Consider the following 18,210-nt stretch of genomic DNA (forward strand, 5'->3'; position numbering starts at 1 on the left):
CCTTTCAGTGGCATTATATTTATTCCATCTGTAAAATGTGGTTCACGATACTGACTTCCTCTGTAAAGTGCTTTGAGATCTACTGATGAAAAGTGCTGTCTAAGGGTATGTCTATACTACGAAATTAGGTCAAATTTATAGAAGTCGGTTTTATAGAAAGCGTTTTTATACAGTCAGTTGTGTGTGTCCCCACACAAATGCTCTAAGTGCATGTAGTCGGCGGAGTGTGTCCACAGTACCGAGGCAACCGTTGACTTCCGGAGCGTTGCACTGTGGGTAGCTATCCCACAGTTCACACAGTCTCCGCCACCCATTTGAATTCTGGGTAGAAATTCCAATGCCTGATGGGGCAAAAACATTGTCGCGAGTGGTTCTGGGTACATATCGTCAGGCCCCCCTTCCCTCCCTCCCTCCCTCCGTGAAAGCAACGGCAGACAAATCGTTTCGTTCCTTTTTTCCTGGGTTACCCATGCAGACGCCATACCATGGCAAGCATGGAGCCTGCTCAGCTCACCGTCACCGTATGTCTCCTGGGTGCTGGCAGACACGGTACTGCATTGCTACACAGCAGCAGCTCATTGCCTTTTGGCAGCATATGGTGCAGTATGACTGGTAGCCATCATCGCCGTACTCCTGGGTGCTCTTTTAGCCGACCTCGGTGAGGTCAGTCAGGGGCACCTGGGCAGACATGGGAGTGACTCAGCCAGATCATTTCCCTTTTTAAGTTTCGTCTCATGGAGATTCAGTCCTGCCGGCAGTCGTACTGCACCATCTTCTGGTGAGCAGCCAGGAGTCGACTATATGGCCAGCAGTCATACTGCACCGTCTTCTGCTGAGCACCCAGGAGATGACGATGGCTAGCAGTCGTACTTCACCATCTGCTGCCAGCAAGATGTATAAAGATAGATGAAGTGGATCAAAACAAGAAATAGACCAGATTTGTTTTGTATTCATTTTCTCCCCCCTCCCTCCCTCCCTCCCTCCCTCCGTGAAATCAACGGCCTGCTAAACCCAGGGTTTTGAGCTCTATCCTTGAGGGGGCTGTTCCGTTTCTCCTTGGTGCAAAGCCACCCCCTTTGTTGATTTTAATTCCCTGTAAGCCAACCCTGTAAGCCATGTCGTCAGTCGCCCCTCCCTCCGTCAGAGCAACGGCAGACAATCGTTTTGTGCCTTTTTTTCAGCGCAGACGCCATAGCACTGGGAACATGGAGCCCACTCAGATCACCGCGGCTGTTATGAACTCTATAAACACTGTGCGCGTTATCCAGCAGGATATGCAGCACTACAACCTGCAAGAAAAGTGAAACCAGGCGAGGAGGCGGCGACTGCAGCGTGGTGACGAGAGTGATGAGGACATGGACATAGACTTCTCATAAAGTACGGGCCCCTGCAATGTGCCCATCATGGTGTCAGTTGGGCAGGTTCATGGCGTGGAACACTGATTCTGGGCCCAGGAAACAAGCACAGACTGGTGGGACCGCATCGTGTTGCAGGTCTGGGATGATTCCCAGTGGCTGCGAAACTTTCGCATGTGTAAGGGCACTTCAATGGAACTTTGTGACTTGCTTTCCCCTGCCCTGAAGCGCATGAATACCAAGATGAGAGCAGCCCTCACAGTTGAGAAGCGAGTGGCGATAGCCCTGTGGAAGCTTGCAACGCCAGACAGCTACCGGTCAGTTGGGAATCAATTTGGAGTGGGCAAATCTACCATGGGGGCCGCTGTGATGCAAGTAGCCAACGCAATTACTGAGCTGCTGATATCAAAGGTAGTGACTCTGGGAAATGTGCAGGTCATAGTGGATGGCTTTGCTGCAATGGGATTCCCTAACTGTGGTGGGGCCATAGACGGAACCCATATCCCTGTCTTGGCACCAAGACATCAAGCCAGCGAGTACATAAACCGCAAGGGGTACTTTTCGATAGTGCTGCAAGCACTGGTGGATCACAAGGGACGTTTCACCAACATCAACGTGGGATAGCTGGGAAAGGTACATGACGCTCACATCTTCAGGAACTCTGGTCTGTTTCAACAGCTGCAGTAAGGGACTTACTTTCCAGACCAGAAAATAACCTTTGGGGATGTTGAAATGCTTATAGAAAAGGAGGACTTGTGGCACCTTAGAGACTAACCAGTTTATTTGAGCATAAGCTTTCATGACCTACAGCTCACATACTAACACGGCTGTTACTCTGAAACCTGTCGAAATGCTTATATTATCCTTGGGGACCCAGCCTACCCCTTAACGCTAGGGCTCATGAAGCTAGGGCTCATGAAGTCAGGAGCTGTTCAACTACAGGCTGAACAAGTGCAGAATGGTGGTAGAATGTGCATTTGGACGTTTAAAGGCGCGCTGGTGCAGTTTACTGAGTCATTTAGACCTCAGCGAAACGAATATTCCCATTGTTATTACTGCTTGCTATGCGCTCCATAATATCTGTGAGAGTAAGGGGGAGACATTTATGGCAGGTCGGGAGGTTGAGGCAAATCGCCTGGCCGCTGGTTACGCGCAGCCAGACACCAGGGCGGTTAGAAGAGCACAGGAGGGCGTGGTACGCACCAGAGAAGCTTTGAAAACCAGTTTCATGACTGGCCAGGCTACTGTGTGAAAATTCTGTTTGTTTCTCCTTGATGAAACCCCCCGCCCCTTGGTTCACTCTACTTCCCTGTAAGCTAACCACCCTCCCCACCTCCCTTCGATCACCGCTTGCAGAGGCAATAAAGTCATTGTTGCTTCACATTCATGCATTCTTTATTTATTCATCACACAAATAGGGGGATAACTGCCAAGGTAGCCCGGTAGGGATGGTGGAGGAGGGAAGCACCAGGTGGGGTGGTGAAGGAGGGAAGAACAAGGCCACATAGCACTTTAAAACTTATTGAATGCCAGCCTTCTGTTGCTTGGGCAATCCTCTGGGGCGGAGTGGCTGGGTGGCTGGAGGCCCCCCCACCGCGTTCTTGGGCGTCTGGGTGAGGAGGCTATGGAACTTGGGGAGGAGGCGGTTGGTTACACAAGGGCTGTAGCGGTGGTCTGTGGTCCTGCTGCCTTTCCTGCGGCTCAACCATACGCTGGAGCATATGAATTTGATCCTCCAGCAGCTTGAGCATTGACTCCTGCCTTCTTGCAGCAAGCTGATGCCACCTACCATCTTCAGCCCACCACCTCTCCTCACGGTCATATTGTGTTTTCCTGCACTCTGAGATTGTCTGCTTCCACATATTTTGCTGTGCTCTGTCAGCGTGGGAGGACAGCATGAGGTCAGAGAACATTTCATCGCGAGTGCTTTTTTTTCGCCTTCTAATCTTCACTAGCCTCTGGGAAGGAGATGATAGTGGGAGCGTTGAAACATTTGCGGAAGGAAAAAAAGGGAGAGTAGTATTTAAAAAGACACATTTTATAGAACAATGGGTACACTCTTTCACGGTAAACCTTACTGTTAACATTACATAGCACATGTGCTTTCATTACAAGGTCGCATTTTGCCTCTTACTGAGGATATGCCGGTTTGGTGTGAGAGATCACTCACGCAGGGCCGGGCAACAGAATTCGGCTTGCAGGCAGCCATGGTAAGCCACAGTCTTTTGGCTTCTTTAACTTTCACAACATGTGGGAATGGCTTCAAACAGCAGCGCCCTCATTTCCCATACGAAGTAGCCATTGCGTTGGCCATTTAAAATGGGTTGGCAATTTAAAAGGAGGGGCTGTGATTTCCGGTTAACGTGCAGCAGAAACCCAACTAGCCCCCCCCCCCACACACACACATGCACACAACCAATTCTCTGGGATGATGGCTTCACCCCTCCCACCACCGCGTGGCTAACAGCAGGGAAGATTTCTGTTTAGCCACAGGCAAACAGCCCATCAGGAACGGGCACCTCTGAATGTCCGCTTACTAAAACCACCCTATTTCAATCAAGTGACAATGAATGATATCACTCTCCTGAGGGTAACACAGAGAGATAAAGAATGGATGTTGTTTGAATGCAAGCAAACACTGGGACCATACACTGCAATGCTTTGTTCTGCAATGATTCCTAACTATGTGCTACTGGCCTGGCGTGGTAAAGTGTCCTACTATGGAGGATGGAATAAGGCTGCCCTCCCCAGAAACCTTTTGCAAAGGCTTTGGGAGTACATCCAGGAGAGCTTTATGGAGATGTCCCTTGAGGATTTCCACTCCATTCCCAGACACGTTAACAGACTTTTCCAGTAGCTGTACTGGCCGCGAATGCCAGAGCAAATTAATCATTAAACACGCTTGCTTTTAAACCATGTATAATATTTACAAAGGTACACTCATCAGAGGTCCCTTCTCCGCCTTCAGGGTCCGGGAGCCCACCTTGGGTGGGTTCGGGGGGTACTGGCTCCAGGTCCAGGGTGATAAACAGATCCTGGCTGTTGGGGAAACTGGTTTCTCTGCTTCCTTGCTGTGAGCTATCTACAACCTCCTCCTCCTCATCATCTCGCTCGCCCCAAAACCCACTTCCATGTTGCCTCCAACTCCTTGGACGGACTCAAAGCACAGGGTTCGGGTAGTGGTGGCTGCACCCCCTAGAATGGCATGCAGCTCATCATAGAAGTGGCATGTCTGGGGCTCTGAACTGGAGCGTCTGTTTGCCTCTGTTTTTTTGGTAGGCTTGCCTGAGCTCCTTAATTTTCACGCAGCACTGCTGCGGGTCCCTGTTATAACCTCTGTCCCCTTCATGCCACTGGAGATTTTTTCAAATATTTTGGCATTTTGTCTTTTCGAACGGAGTTCTGCCAGCACGGATTCGTCTCCCTATACAGCGATCAGATCCCCTACCTCCCATTTGGTCCATGGTGGAGCTCTTCGGCAATTCTGGGACTGCATGGTTTCCTGTGCTGATGGGCTCTGCATGGTGACCTGTGCAGGTGAGCTCGCCATGCTGGCCAAACAGGAAATGAGATTCAAAAGTTCACTGGCCTTTTCCTGTCTACCTGGCCAGTGCATCTGAGTTGAGAACGCTGTCCAGAGGGGTCACAACTGAGCACTCTGGGATAGCTCCTGGAGATCAATACTGTCGAATTGCATCCACAGTACCCCAAATTCGACCCGACAAGGCCGATTTCAGCGCTAATCCCCTCGTTGGGGGAGGAGTAAAGAAATCAATTTTAAGAGCCCTTTAAGTCGAAAAAAAGGCTTCGTCATGTGTACGGGTGCAGGGTTAAATGGAGGTAATGCTGCTAAATTCAACCTAAACTCGTATTGTAGACCAGGCCTAAGAGCTAGGTGGAGTTCTATGTAGAGCTGGCTGAAACTTAGAATTTCTGGTTGGCGGGAAATTTCAAAAAATTTCATTTCAGAACCACAGACACATGGTGTTCTGAGACAAAATGTGTTCCTGTGGGACCTGTGGCCACTGACTGAAATTTACATGATTCTGCTCCCTTTCACCGCTGCTCAAGTGGGGTCTCTCAGGGTTTTTTTGGCTCCAGGTTGTGACTATGGGGACAGAGCCCAGTTAGAGCTGGGGCTTCTGTGCTCCTCAGCTCCATGGCAGGAAGCCAGGAAACTCTGCCATGGTGGGGCTGTCCCAGAGCTGTGAAACCTGGAAACCTGGACTCCCCATCACCTGCCAGGAACCTATGCAGGGTTCCATCGGAAACCTGCCTGTGATTGGATGAAAGCTCATTGAACCCGAGACGGTTTCACGAACACACACAAATGATGATAAAATATTTCCATTAATAATAATCTAAATTTACAAATAGGCAAAGCAAGAAAAATGCTTCCTGAGAATTTATTAGTTTGATTTAACGATATTTGTACTGTATACTTCGACACGTGATATTGACCATTGATGTTTTAATACTAACAATTGTAAAGCTTCAACATTTTGAATCTCAACAGATACTGTCATTAAATAATTAGTCTGTGCCGCACATAATTTTCTGCAACTATACAAAATTAAATAGATAAAAATAGAAAAAAATGCTTCAAGAAAAACATCAATATTATCTGTCGACGTTATAATAAAAAATAATGAAATTCCGCCAAGCCCAACTGTAAGCTGATCCTAAACTCATTGAAACCCAGCACAGGAAAAATGTCCTTACTGTAAGAACAGTAGGACAGTGGAACAGACGCCTAGGGAGGTTGTGGACGCTCCTTCATTGGAGGTTTTCAAAAGGAGGCTGGAGAGCCATCTGTCTGGATGGTTTAGACACAACGAATCCTGCATCTTGACAGAAGATTAAACTAGATGATCCTTTCTCACCCTGCGGTTCTATGATTCTATACAATCACCACTGTAAAGACTCCCCATCCACTTTAATAGGTTTTGGATCAGGCCTTCTTACCAGCTATGTAGTGCTGACTGAATTACCAAAATCCTAATCCAGCAGTCACTGGTCCTGGTGTAAAACATGGGATGATTTATTTGGGGCAGTTTCTTCTTGGGTTGTCCCAAGCTCCTGGATAGGATTTTGGAGGGGACGGGGTTGTCCGAGACATCATGGATTTTATAATGCATATTTTAAGTCATTATTCCACATATTTGTTTTCCATTGTAGGATGATTGACTGGGTCTCTTGGCCCCTAGGGAAGAACATAGACAAATGGATCATCGCTCTACTGAAGGGTTTGGCTGCAGTGAAAAAGTTCAGCATCTTGATTGAAGTCACTCTTTTGAAAATTGAAAAGGTCAGTGTGCCCTTCAGACATGGCTGCAGTCAGAGTCTCTCCTTCCCCTTTAGTACTGGAGCTTCTCTGTCCTGCCTTTTGATCAAATTTGACTGAGACCTATATTGACATTAGTTCTGCAACCAGGTGATTAAAGGGCTCATCGTAGAATTGGATATTTGGTGCATTGGAGCTGTGCTAGTGGCTTGTACCCACTGGAGTTTGCACCCACCTTATCTTACTATCTACAGAACTGGTAGACTGGAGTCTGCCTTGTAAGGCTTTCTAGCTAGCAGTTCTTCCCTCCATATACAATGGATCTATAGAACTGGGAGGCAGAGCTGCCTAGTAATTAGAGCAGGAGACTGCGAGTCAGAAGCTCATTGTCTGATTCTCATTGGCTCAACGTGTTTCCTCAGACAAGACAATTACAGCCACCTCTAAAGTGACTATGGATTTTGGATACCTCATTGTTGAGGGGCCCAACTTGAGACACTTAAGACCTGATTTTCAGAAGTGCCAAGCATCCGTATTTGCTATTGATGTTAACTGTTGTGGTGGATGCCCAGCGCAGTATGAAAATCAGGCCCTGGGTGTCTCAAGCTGGGTACCCAAAATCAATGGCCACTTTATAAAATATTACCCCTGCATCTCTCTGCCTCAGTCTCCCCATTTGTATGATGGGGGACTGTGACGGGCTTGGTCACAGAGACCCCCTTGGAACTGTCACCTGATGTGCTGAGACTACCTTTGTAACTCCCTTTTCCCTGCCAGCTTGGGACTTCAGAACCCTGTCTTGTTGAGCCAGACATGCTAGCCTGATGCAAATACAGACCCAGGGTCTGAACCACATCCTCAAAGCTGCAGACTTAACTGAAAATGTCTCAGTAAGTACTCCTGTCTTCAGCACCCAGACACCCAGCTTCCAATGGGATGCAAATCCCAAATAAATCTGTTTTACTCTGTATAAAGCGTATACATGGTAAACTTATAAATTGTTCGCCCTCTATAATACTGATGGAGAGATATGCACAGCTGTTTGCTCCCCCAGCTATTAATCACTTACTCTGGATTAATTAATAAACAAAAGTGAGTTTATTAAGTATAAAAAGTAGAATTTAAGTTGTTTCAAGTAATAACAGACAGAACAAAGGCGAGTTACCACGCAAAATAAAAGAAAACACGCAAGTCTAAGCCTAATACATTAAGAAACTGAGTACAAGTAAATCTCACCCTCAGAGATGTTCCAATAAGTTTCTTTCACAGACTAGACTCCTTCCTTGTCTGGGCCCAATCCTTTCCCCAGTACAGACCTTGTTAGTTCCAGCAGGTAGTTTACATGAAAAGCAGGGGTCCACATGACTGGGTATGTTCCACCCCCTTTTATAGCTTTGGGACAAGGCGGGAATCGTTTGTTTCTTTCTGGGTTCCCACCCCTCCTTCTAAATGCAAAATCACCAGGTTTAAGATGGATTCCAGTATTATTTGACATGGCCATATGTCCTGTGAAACCCCTAGTCTCCATTCTTCCAAGGCTGGCCAGCACGTACCCAGGAAGTTTTGCAAGTAAACAGAGCCATTTACAACCAATTGTCCTAGTTGATGGGAGCCATCAAGATTCTGAGCCACCATTAATGGCCCACACTTTGCATAATTACAATAGGACTTCAGAGTAATACTTCATATTTCTAGTTTTAGGATACAAGAATGATACATACATACAAATAGGATGACCATACTCAGTAGATTATAAGCTTTGTAATGATACTTTACAAGAGACCTTTGCATAAAGCATACTCCAGTTACATCATATTCACACTCTCATAAGCATATTTCCATAAACATATGGAGTGCAACGTCACAGGGACAATACTTACCTACCTTGGAGAATCAGCCATGGAAGGCACTTTTAAAGTGTAAAGTGTTATTGTTAACTGCAAATACTTCTTGAATGAACCAAACTGAGAGTGGCAGGGGCATATTATTTCTCCTGCTGCTGCTTTTGTTCTTTCCTTCCAATGTCAATCCATTAGAAACTGACCTGACAGCCATTTAAAATTGGCTTGTGTTAAGCTTCCTTCCCCACTCTGAACTCTAGGGTACAGATGTGGGGACCTGCATGAAAACCCCCCTGAGATTATTTTTACCAGTTTAGGTTAAAATTTCCCCAAGGTACAAACTATTTTACCTTTTGTCCCTGGACCTTACTGCTGCCACCACCAAGCGTCTAACAAAAATAACAGGGAAAGAGCCCCCTTGGAAACGTCTTTCTCCCCAAAATCCCCCCAATCCCTACACCCCCTTTCCTGGGGAAGGCTTGATAAAAATCCTCACCAATTTGCATAGGTGAACACAGACCCAAACCCTTGGATCTTAAGAACAATGAAAAAGCAATCAGGTTCTTAAAAGAAGAATTTTAATTAAAGAAAAAGTAAAAGAATCACCTCTGTAAAATCAGGATGGTAAATACCTTACAGGGTAATCAGATTCAAAACATAGAGAATCCCTCTAGGCAAAACCTTAAGTTACAAAAAGACACAGAACCAGGAATATACATTCCATTCAGCACAACTGATTTTATCAGCCATTTAAACAAAACAGAATCTAACGCATATCTAACTAGATTGCTTATTAACTCTTTACAGGAGTTCTAACCTGCATTCCTGCTCTGGTCCCAGCAAAAAACAACACAGACAGAGGGAACCCTTTGTACCCCCCCACCCCCTCCCGCTCCATTTTGAAAGTCTCTTGTCTCCTCATTGGTCATTTTGGTCAGGTGCGAGCGAGGTTATCCTAGCTTCTTAACTCTTTACAGGTGAGAGGATTTTTCCTCTGGCCAGGAGGGATTTAAAGGTGTTTACTCTTCCCTTTATATTTATGACAGCTTGTGATGCATTTAGCTGCTGGGATTATGGTAGCGATGGGTTATAGATTAGCTTCGGGAGTGTTGGCATTTTTTGCCCGTTACCTTGTGAGATGCCGATCTTGAAAGAGGAGGATATGGTTGCTAGCCCTCTGCTTTCAACGCACAGCTTCCAGTGATTTGTCTGAGGGGCTGAAGATGTTGGAAACGTCATGGCAAAGAAAGTGAAGACTAATTTAGAAACGGTAACATGGCTTTACACTTGTTTAGCGCCTCCCATCTGAGGAGCTCAACTCATCTTGGCCTTGTGGCAGCACTTCCAGCCCTGATGAGGGATTGGGCGAGGCACACTACATGTGTGCAACAGGGAGTCTCTGCCCCAAAGAGCTCACGGTCATGGTGGGTGGAGAGACCCAGCAGGTGCACGCAACTGGCCACGGGGGGCAGGGCAATGTGCAAGCGAAACAGTTATGTTTGGCATCCTGAGTAGCAGCACCAGCACCTTGTGGAGTGGTGAGCCTCCAAACACTCCTGTGAGCTGGGAAGCTGTTATCCTCCCCTTACAGAGAGGGAAATTCCTGGCCCAGAAAGGTCCGATGACTTGCCAGGGTTCAAGCTTCGAGTCCATGGCAGAGCCAGGAGTAGAAGGTGGATCTCCTCACTCTCACGCATGTGCTGTAACCACAGGCTCATTATGTTCTCTTTTTGCGAGAGACTCCTCACCACAGTATGAAAACCTCTCGAAGAGCTTTCTGTGCCCCTGCCCTGACCTGTCCATCAAATCTAGTTTTGCGGAGCCTCCCACATGGCAATCCCAGGAACAGGGGATTCTTGTCTCAGGAGTATCCCTTCCCACTAAGCCTATCCAGTCTAGGTCCTGATGACAGGAAGCCCCGCCACCCAGACCTTCCCTTTCTCTTGCCTTGTACCTCTCTCCTCTCCCTCATCTTCAGCATTGAAGATGTCTTTCCCTGCCATGCCCAGGGCCAGTACATGCTCCTCCTTCCCTCCTTCCCCGCTTCACCTGCCTGCCAAGTGAGCCATTCCCTGTCTGGTACTGGAGAGAGACAGGGTGCTCTGGAGATGTGTTGGCTCAGCACCAGCCACCGCTTCAGGGCTGGCGGGGCAGCCAGGAAAGGAAGCCAGGGCACTCCCTGGCCTCTGGGGTTGCTGAAGCTTGGGGATGCGGGATTCAGCATCTGTCTCGTGGAGAGGAGGATAAAGAGACCGGTCACACCCCGCTGCTCTGTGTGCCTTGCTTTGCTGCCACTGAGCGGAGAGAGCAGCCTCTGTCTCATCTCACCCAGCCGCCGTCAGCCGACGCATCTAGAATCGCAGCACTTGGGACTAAGTCGGGTGTGCTGGCAAGGCTGCTTCTGCCATAAATACACTTGAACTTGACTTCAAGAATTGCTCCAGTCCAGCAGTAGGAATCTGGAGGGTGCAGGGAACAGAAGCTGTTTCCTCTTGGAGCAGCTCTTAATTACTGTGCCCAGGGAGCTGGCGAGACGTTAATGGGATCCCTTTTAGTCCAGCTGTGCTGCAGTCACCATTTGTGCCTTCGTCTCCCCTCACGGTCTCCCCGGCACTCGGCTCGGCTACCCATGCTGCTGCCCCCCACCGGCTCAATGCAGAGAGGTCTCCACGTCAGGACGGATGTCTTGATTTTTAAAACTCTCCAGTCTCCCTCCGGGGCCTTGTCTCTGTTTTCATCACTCCCCTAATATTGACTTCTGCTGGTCCAAGAGCCTTGTGTTCGTGGCTCTGCCACAGATTCCCTGACATTATTTCCCAGACAGTGGGTCCTGACCCACCATTGGGTCGCAGGACGGTTGCCATGTCCAGGGCTGGATTAACCCGTCACAGGGCACTGGCCTAGGCAAACGTACACTTCTGGCCCAGTACACAGGGGAGGCTGTGGGGTGAGGGGTGGGGTTTGGACAGCGAGACTGCCCTGCACTCAGCTGACCGCGATGGCTTCTGTCTCATGGGGTTGAGCCCCACTCTCCTCTCCAGACACTGTGGCCAGGTGCTCAGGGTCACAGCATCACACAGGTCTGGCCCAGCCAGAAGTTGGTGTCTGGTCGCAATACCACTCACTCAAATTTGGCCCTGCCTCCCTCCTGTTAGTTTGGAGGGTTGGCCAGGCCGAACCTGAGTGGCTCTGCGATCCCATCATGCACCTGGTCGTAGGGAGCCAGCCTGGCTCTGTAAGACAGGAGCTGTCCCTGCAGGGTGCATGCAGGGTGGGCCCACTCTCCAAGACTCCAGTCGTCCTCCCGCAACTCTCCTCCACACCGGGATTAGCTGGGATTAGGCTTGCAATGCTGGGGTGGCACGTACATATCGTGTCTGTTTAGAATGTAAGCTCTTCAGGGCGGGGATTGTCTCTCAGCCTCAACTAGCCCAAGGAGTCTGGGTTATGGTCCTTCATCATCCCAAACTGGAATTATCCCTAATCTTTCTGACCTGCGCCTCCAGAACATCCCTCTATCTCTGCTGTTATTAGACGCTGTACAGTCTGAAGTTGTATTCCATGGCACTCTCCACATCCATGCACCAACCAAGCCTCACCCTACTTGTCTTAAAAGAGCAGATCAGAGAGCTTCCTGAGTCATGCAGAGGTGTTTCCACTAATCTTAATAAGACGTGAGGCCACCATGTTTAATGTGGTGCCTTGGTAGTGTGTGCACCTTGCCTTTCTGTGCTTTTCCCTCCACAGGTCTTTTCCAAGTTGCTGTACCCCATTGTGAGGGAGGGAGCGCTGTCCGTTCTGCTGTACATGCTGCTGAGTTTCCAGCACTCGCATGAAGCATTCCACTTGGTAAGGCTAAATCCAGACTTAAACAAGTGTGTCATACGGAACGTATCATACCTCAGTTCAGTACGATGAATGTAATAGCTAAGGTAGCTAAAAAAGAGCCTGGAAGCAAAGACACTAGAGCAGTGGTCTCCAACCTTTTTATGCCCATGATCAGTTTTTGAATTTAAGGCCAACCCAGGATCTACCCCACCCCTTCCCCAAAGCCCCGCCCTGCTCACTCTGTCCCCCACCCTCCATCACTCGCTCTCCCCAACCCTCACTCACTTTCACTGGGCTGGGATAGTGGGCTGGCGTTCGGGAGGGGGTGCAGGCTCTGGGCTGGGGCAGAGGGGTTCGCAGTGTGGGAGGGGGCTCTGGGCTGAGCCTGGGGCAGAGGGTTGGGGTGCAGAAGGGGGTGCAAGCTCTGGGAGGGAGTTTGGGTGCAGGAGGGGACTCTGGGCTGGGCTAGGGGGTTGGAGTGCAGGAGGGGGTGGTGGTGCTGGTTCTGGGAGGGGGATCGGGCTGCTGCTTGGGGTGCAGGAGGGGGTTCAGGGTGCGGGAGGGGAGAAGGGGCCAACATGCCCCCAGGGGAGCGGGGGGGGGTGGCACATGGCTCAGCGCACTGCCCCTCTCTGCAAGCACCACCCCTGCAGCTCCCATTGGCCACTGCTCCCTGTTCCTGGCCAATGGGAGCTGCGGGGGCGGTGCTTGCAGGCAGGAGCAGCGCGCAGAGGGCGACCTCTGCCCACCCTCCCTCCCCCGGGGCTGCGGGGCTGTGCTGGCCACTTCCGGGAGCGGCGTGGGACCGAGGCAGGCAGGGAGCCTGTCTTAGCGGCAGCCTCACTGTGCCGCCAGAGATTGCGATCAGCTAGGAGATCCTCTAGGATCGACCAGTCGATTGCGATCGACCGGTTGGTGACCACTGCACTAGAGAATCGTCTTCCATGGCCAGAGGTTCTCAAGATTATTTTCATGGCTTGCCACAAATCTGTCCCCAGTCCTTCCTCAGCTGCTCCGCAGAACTTTTTGCATCCATCTCTACAGCAGATTGATGGTGGCACTAGGGGAACCAGAGCTGGTGTATTTGGGGTGCTCTGAGCCTAAGAAGGAGTTGATTGCAAGGGACCAAGCAAACATGCTACAGCAGGAGACCAGGGATGAAGACTGGAAGGCGGTTCCTACCTTCTCCCTGACAACTCCTCCTGGCCTTGATTTCCCTTCTTTTGCTTGACAAATATAGGAGGCAAAAATGTCTGGCTTCCTATCTGTTTATATTGGCATGTATGTCTTTCGATGAGGTCTGAGAAATGTTCATACCAGAGCTTAGGAAACTATTGATTGCAAAAAGGTGTTTGGTTCCCGCCCCAACAACATTTCCCATTTTTCTCAATTAATGAAATCGCCACAGATTAGCAAAAAAGTTTCAAGCTTGAAATGAAAGAAGCATGCACCTGGTTTCCAAGGCAGAGGCAGCGTTAGAGATCATTTCATTCAAAACCAGTAATTCAGGACAGATGAGGTGAAATCACAGGAAACAAATTAGTGAGACATGTTGCATGAATTTGCATGGGAATTTTAAAACCAGGGTCTAGCACATTTATACCTTTTGGAACGATATATTAGTTCCGTTCTGCTACCGACCCAGCAGGGGGCACTTGTGTACAATTCTTTTGGGTTTGGAGTCTGTAACATAAGAGTGGCTTTAATTTCCTCTATAAAGAGTGGATTTAAAACAAAATAATCAATTTGGCTATTTGGACATCTCTTCCCACCCATCCGGCCATAACAACTGTAGTGTAGTTTATAGAGATTGCAATAAAATGATACAAATCACAGATTAGTCAAGATAGGTTCAGTTAGCAATATATGTAGCTCATAGTTTAAGGTTAAGCTACTTAGTGCTCCATTCCCGCACACAACATTCCATTCCCTAGTAAGTGTGTATGAACAGATCGTACAGACTAATAGCGTGAAATTCACTCTTGCGCAAAGAGCTAACACAGGGCCTAGGTAACACACTTAAGCCCTCAAAATAAGGGTTAAGACCCTGATCCTGCACCACTGAAGACCAGGGGGCTTTGCTGTTGACTTCAATAGATTCAAGGTCAAGCCCGAAGTGGGATTTAAGTGATGCACAGGTCTTGTGTGCTGGCCCTCTGGAAGGGGTGAAATTTCACACAGGTATCTTAATCCAGGGTGCTGTGCGGGGTGTAGTAGATGCATAACTAGTCTGAGCCTTATGTCAGTGAATTTACTTTGCTTTTTTAGCTTCTTCCCCACATTCCCAGACTGGTGGCCTCTCTGAACAAGGAAGACTCCAACTCAGCAACAAGCTGCCTGGAACAGCTGGCCGAGCTGATCCACTCTATGTTCTTCCGGTTTTCAGGATTTCCAGATCTCTATGAGCCGGTCATGGAAGCAGTCAAAGTAAGGCATGCAGTTCTAATCTCGTCCTCTGAACCGCATATAAACTATCTTTAGTTTGCTGTTCAATACAAATCGACCTTGTCATCATTAGAGATGGGCCTGAATCATATCTGAGCTCTCCTCACTCTGCGGGGAAGGGGATGCTTCAGATTCTGAATCTGGATCTTATTTGAAAAGCTTGGCCCTGTCTTTGGGGGAGGGACCATCTCTTACTATGTGTCTGTGCAGTGCCTTGCACTGTGGGGTCCTGATCACAAGTGTTGCTTCTAGCCACCGCTCTAATCCAAATAAAATAGAATAAATTATACTATGCTTAAGCAAGTCATAGTGGGGAGTCGATACTGCCCCCTATGAGTTTCCAGTGACTTGAATTTCCCACTGAAGCTTTGCCGATGAGGTTCACCGGTACCTCTCAGTGATTCTTTATTACATCATAGGAAGTAAAATTGATTTTGACAAAGATCTCTGGTTGTTTCTAAGGCTCTTCCAATTCCAAATGAAGACCGAATTAAACATTTATTGGGACAAAATGCTTGGACCTCCCAGAAGAATGAGCTGGCCTATTTCTACCCGCGTCTAGCTTCCAAATCTGACACAGGGAAGATTGGGTTAATTAACCTGGGGAACACCTGCTACATGAACAGCATCATTCAGGCTCTTTTCATGGCCTCTGAGTAGGTTTCCTTTCCCTCTCCTCTATCAATAGTGCTGTGAGTTTGTCTGTTACAGAAACTGGGTTTCCCCAATGGCTAATTTTCTCTGTGTTTTTGATTTGCTTTTAAAGCTTTAGGCACTCAGTGCTGAATTTAACCGAAAGCAATTCTCAGCCCTTGATGACAAAGCTCCAGTGGCTCTTTGCATTTCTGGAGCACAGTCAGGTAATTATTGCACATTCTTGTTTGTACCGTTGGCGTCAGAAAGGCTCATCTGGGTGCTACACCCTGCCTGGTTCAATTGCTGATAAGAGGTCTGGGACTGCAAAGTTGCTGGCTGCCATTAGGGACTGCTGTACTCTGCAGAGCCCATCTCTCCAGCTCACAGTGAGCGGCGTGCCCAGCCTGGTGGGGATGGAAACTCTGCATGCTCTGGCTGCCTGGCTTGATCCTCATCTGCCCGGGGATGGGAGAAGGCATGGGAGACCTGGCTCTGGCAAAGGGTGAGGAAGGGCAGGGCCGCACTGCACTGTTTCCCCCGGCAGGACAGTAAAGAAGTGGTGGGGAGTAAAGGCTCTGGGAAGGATGGGGTGCAGGTGTCTCGGGCAGGGGTGCCCTATGGCTGGACTTTGAGGGGAGGGAGGTGCAAGTGTTTGGGCTCTGGGGGGCTCCGTGCAGCCCTCTCCAGTACCCCGCAACTGGAACAGGGTTGTCATAGGGTTTTTTTTTAATTTTCTGCTCCTGGGGGAATCTTTTTTCTTGGGGTCTGTATTGTTGACATACTTGTTGACAGGTATTTAAAAAAAAATTACCCATATAATTGAAACTGGAGTGATTATATTGTGTTATTTTGACAAATAAATATGCAGAATTTTAAAATATTGTGCACAGAATTTTTAATATTTTGGTGCAGATTTTCCCCAGGAGTAATTATGGGTTCAGATTTGGAAAAATATACGTGGTGGTCTCTCCCAAGCTTCTCACTCATGAGAATGGGCAGTCTTCAGATTATAATCTCCCCTGGCATGGTCAATGTAATAGTTAATATTAACATTTAAATACTCATTCGATTCAGTGGGCTTAGAGATGAATGAGTTGGCAGCTTTTGGAACTCTTGTTTCAGGCTGCCTGTAGACTCAGGCAAACGTGGGGGAGGGATAGCTCAGTGGTCTGAGCATTGGCCTGCTAAACCCAGCGTTGTGAGTTCAATCCTTGAGGGGGCCATTTAGGAATCTGGGGCAAAAATTGGGGATTGGTCCTGCTTTGAGCAGGGGGTTAGACTAGATGACCTCCTGATGACCCCTTCCAACCCTGATATTCTATGATCATAATAGTGGTGATACATGGCTCATAGTTTGAAGGTTATTTTCACAACCATAAAAGATCAAGGCCAAGATTTTCAAAAGTGACTGATCAGTGATTTTGGGTGCTTCCATTTTGGATGGCTAATTTGAAGCCTCTGAGAGAGGCCACTGAAGGGTGATGGGTAGTAATTCCCAAGCCATGGTCAGTAGAGAGCTGGCTCTTCTTCATTTCTAGATGCATTGAAAGAAGATGAGAATGCATCAGTACTTTTCTGCTGTTGCTTTTCCATGCTAGCAACTGCTGTGGTTGCCACAAGGGGGTTATTCAATGGCTAGTGGGAGAGGAGGTGGTCTTCACAGTTATGAATAGAAGGGCATGGGCTCCACGCAATTGCATGGATAGGGTGGTGTCCACAAACCAATGGATATAAAGATGTGGTCATGCTTTGAAAACACTTGAACGTCCAGCATTGGGGATAACTCCGGATGTACTGTCAATGCTGGATAAGAGCTAATGTTGTCACACTTTGCCTGAGAGCTTGCTGCTTCATACTGTCTTCCTTCTCATTCAATCAGCTGCATTCCTACTGACTAAAATACGTGGTTACTCTTATTATCCATCTGACCCTGGGACCCCAGGGGCATAACATGCGGCAGTGCTTATATGGTCAATCACACTGTCTCCCTGTCAGGGTTCCCTCCCCACTCTGAACTCTAGGGTACAGATGTGGGGACCTGCATGAAAGACCCCTGAAGCTTATTTCTACCAGCTTACGTTAAAACTTCCCCAAGGCACAAATCCTTCCTTGTCCTTGGATGGGTACTGCTGCCACCACCAAGTGAGTTGGACAAAGGTTCAGGAAAAGGACAACTTGGAGTTTCTGTTCCCTAAAATATCTCCCCAAGCCCCTTCATCCCCTTTCCTGGGGAGGCTTGAGAATAATCTACCAACCAAATAGGTAAACCAGATTCTTAAAAAACAGAACTTTATTATAAAGAAAAAAAAAGTAAAAGAAGCACCTCTGTAAAATCAGGATGGAAGGTAACTTCACAGGGTAAGCAGATTCAAAACACAGAGGATTCCCCTCTCGGCACAACTTTAAAATTACAAAAACCAGGGATAAACCTCCCTCTTAGCACAGGGAAAATTCACAAGTTGAAAAGAAAAGGTAATCTAACGTGCCCTGCCTTATTTACTTCCTCTTTTTGCAATATTGAGACTCATTTTAGGATGATTTTAGGAGAAGGAGTTTTCTGACCTGATGCTTCTCTGCTTCCCCAGAGAACACACAAACAAAGCCTCCCCCCAACCCCCGATTTGAAAGTATCTTCTTTCCTCATTGGTCCTTTTGGGCAGGTGCCAACCAGGTTATTTGAGCTTCTTAACCCCATACAGGTAAGGAGGAATTCTAGGCTACCCTTAGCTGTATGATTATGACACTCCCTAACAGCTTCTAGCTATTGTCTCTTCTCATGTTGATCTTCTTTCAGCTCTGAATATCTCTTCTCATGCAGAGC

General features: G+C 48.1%; 1 protein-coding gene across 1 annotated transcript in view; it reads left to right on the top strand.

Annotated features, from left to right (window-relative positions):
* Positions 1 to 18,210, top strand: part of USP35 (ubiquitin specific peptidase 35) — a 63,965-nt gene that overhangs the window by 32,868 nt on the left and 12,887 nt on the right. Inside the window, exons 4-8 of the mRNA XM_084617611.1 lie at positions 6,534 to 6,663; positions 12,228 to 12,329; positions 14,577 to 14,735; positions 15,216 to 15,409; positions 15,520 to 15,613. Of these exons, the coding sequence (XP_084473737.1) occupies positions 6,534 to 6,663; positions 12,228 to 12,329; positions 14,577 to 14,735; positions 15,216 to 15,409; positions 15,520 to 15,613 (679 nt within the window). The remainder of the gene's footprint in view (positions 1 to 6,533; positions 6,664 to 12,227; positions 12,330 to 14,576; positions 14,736 to 15,215; positions 15,410 to 15,519; positions 15,614 to 18,210) is intronic.

Source organism: Lepidochelys olivacea, assembly GCF_965140295.1.
Source record: "Lepidochelys olivacea isolate rLepOli2 genome assembly, chromosome: 1".
Taxonomy (NCBI): domain Eukaryota; kingdom Metazoa; phylum Chordata; order Testudines; family Cheloniidae; genus Lepidochelys; species Lepidochelys olivacea.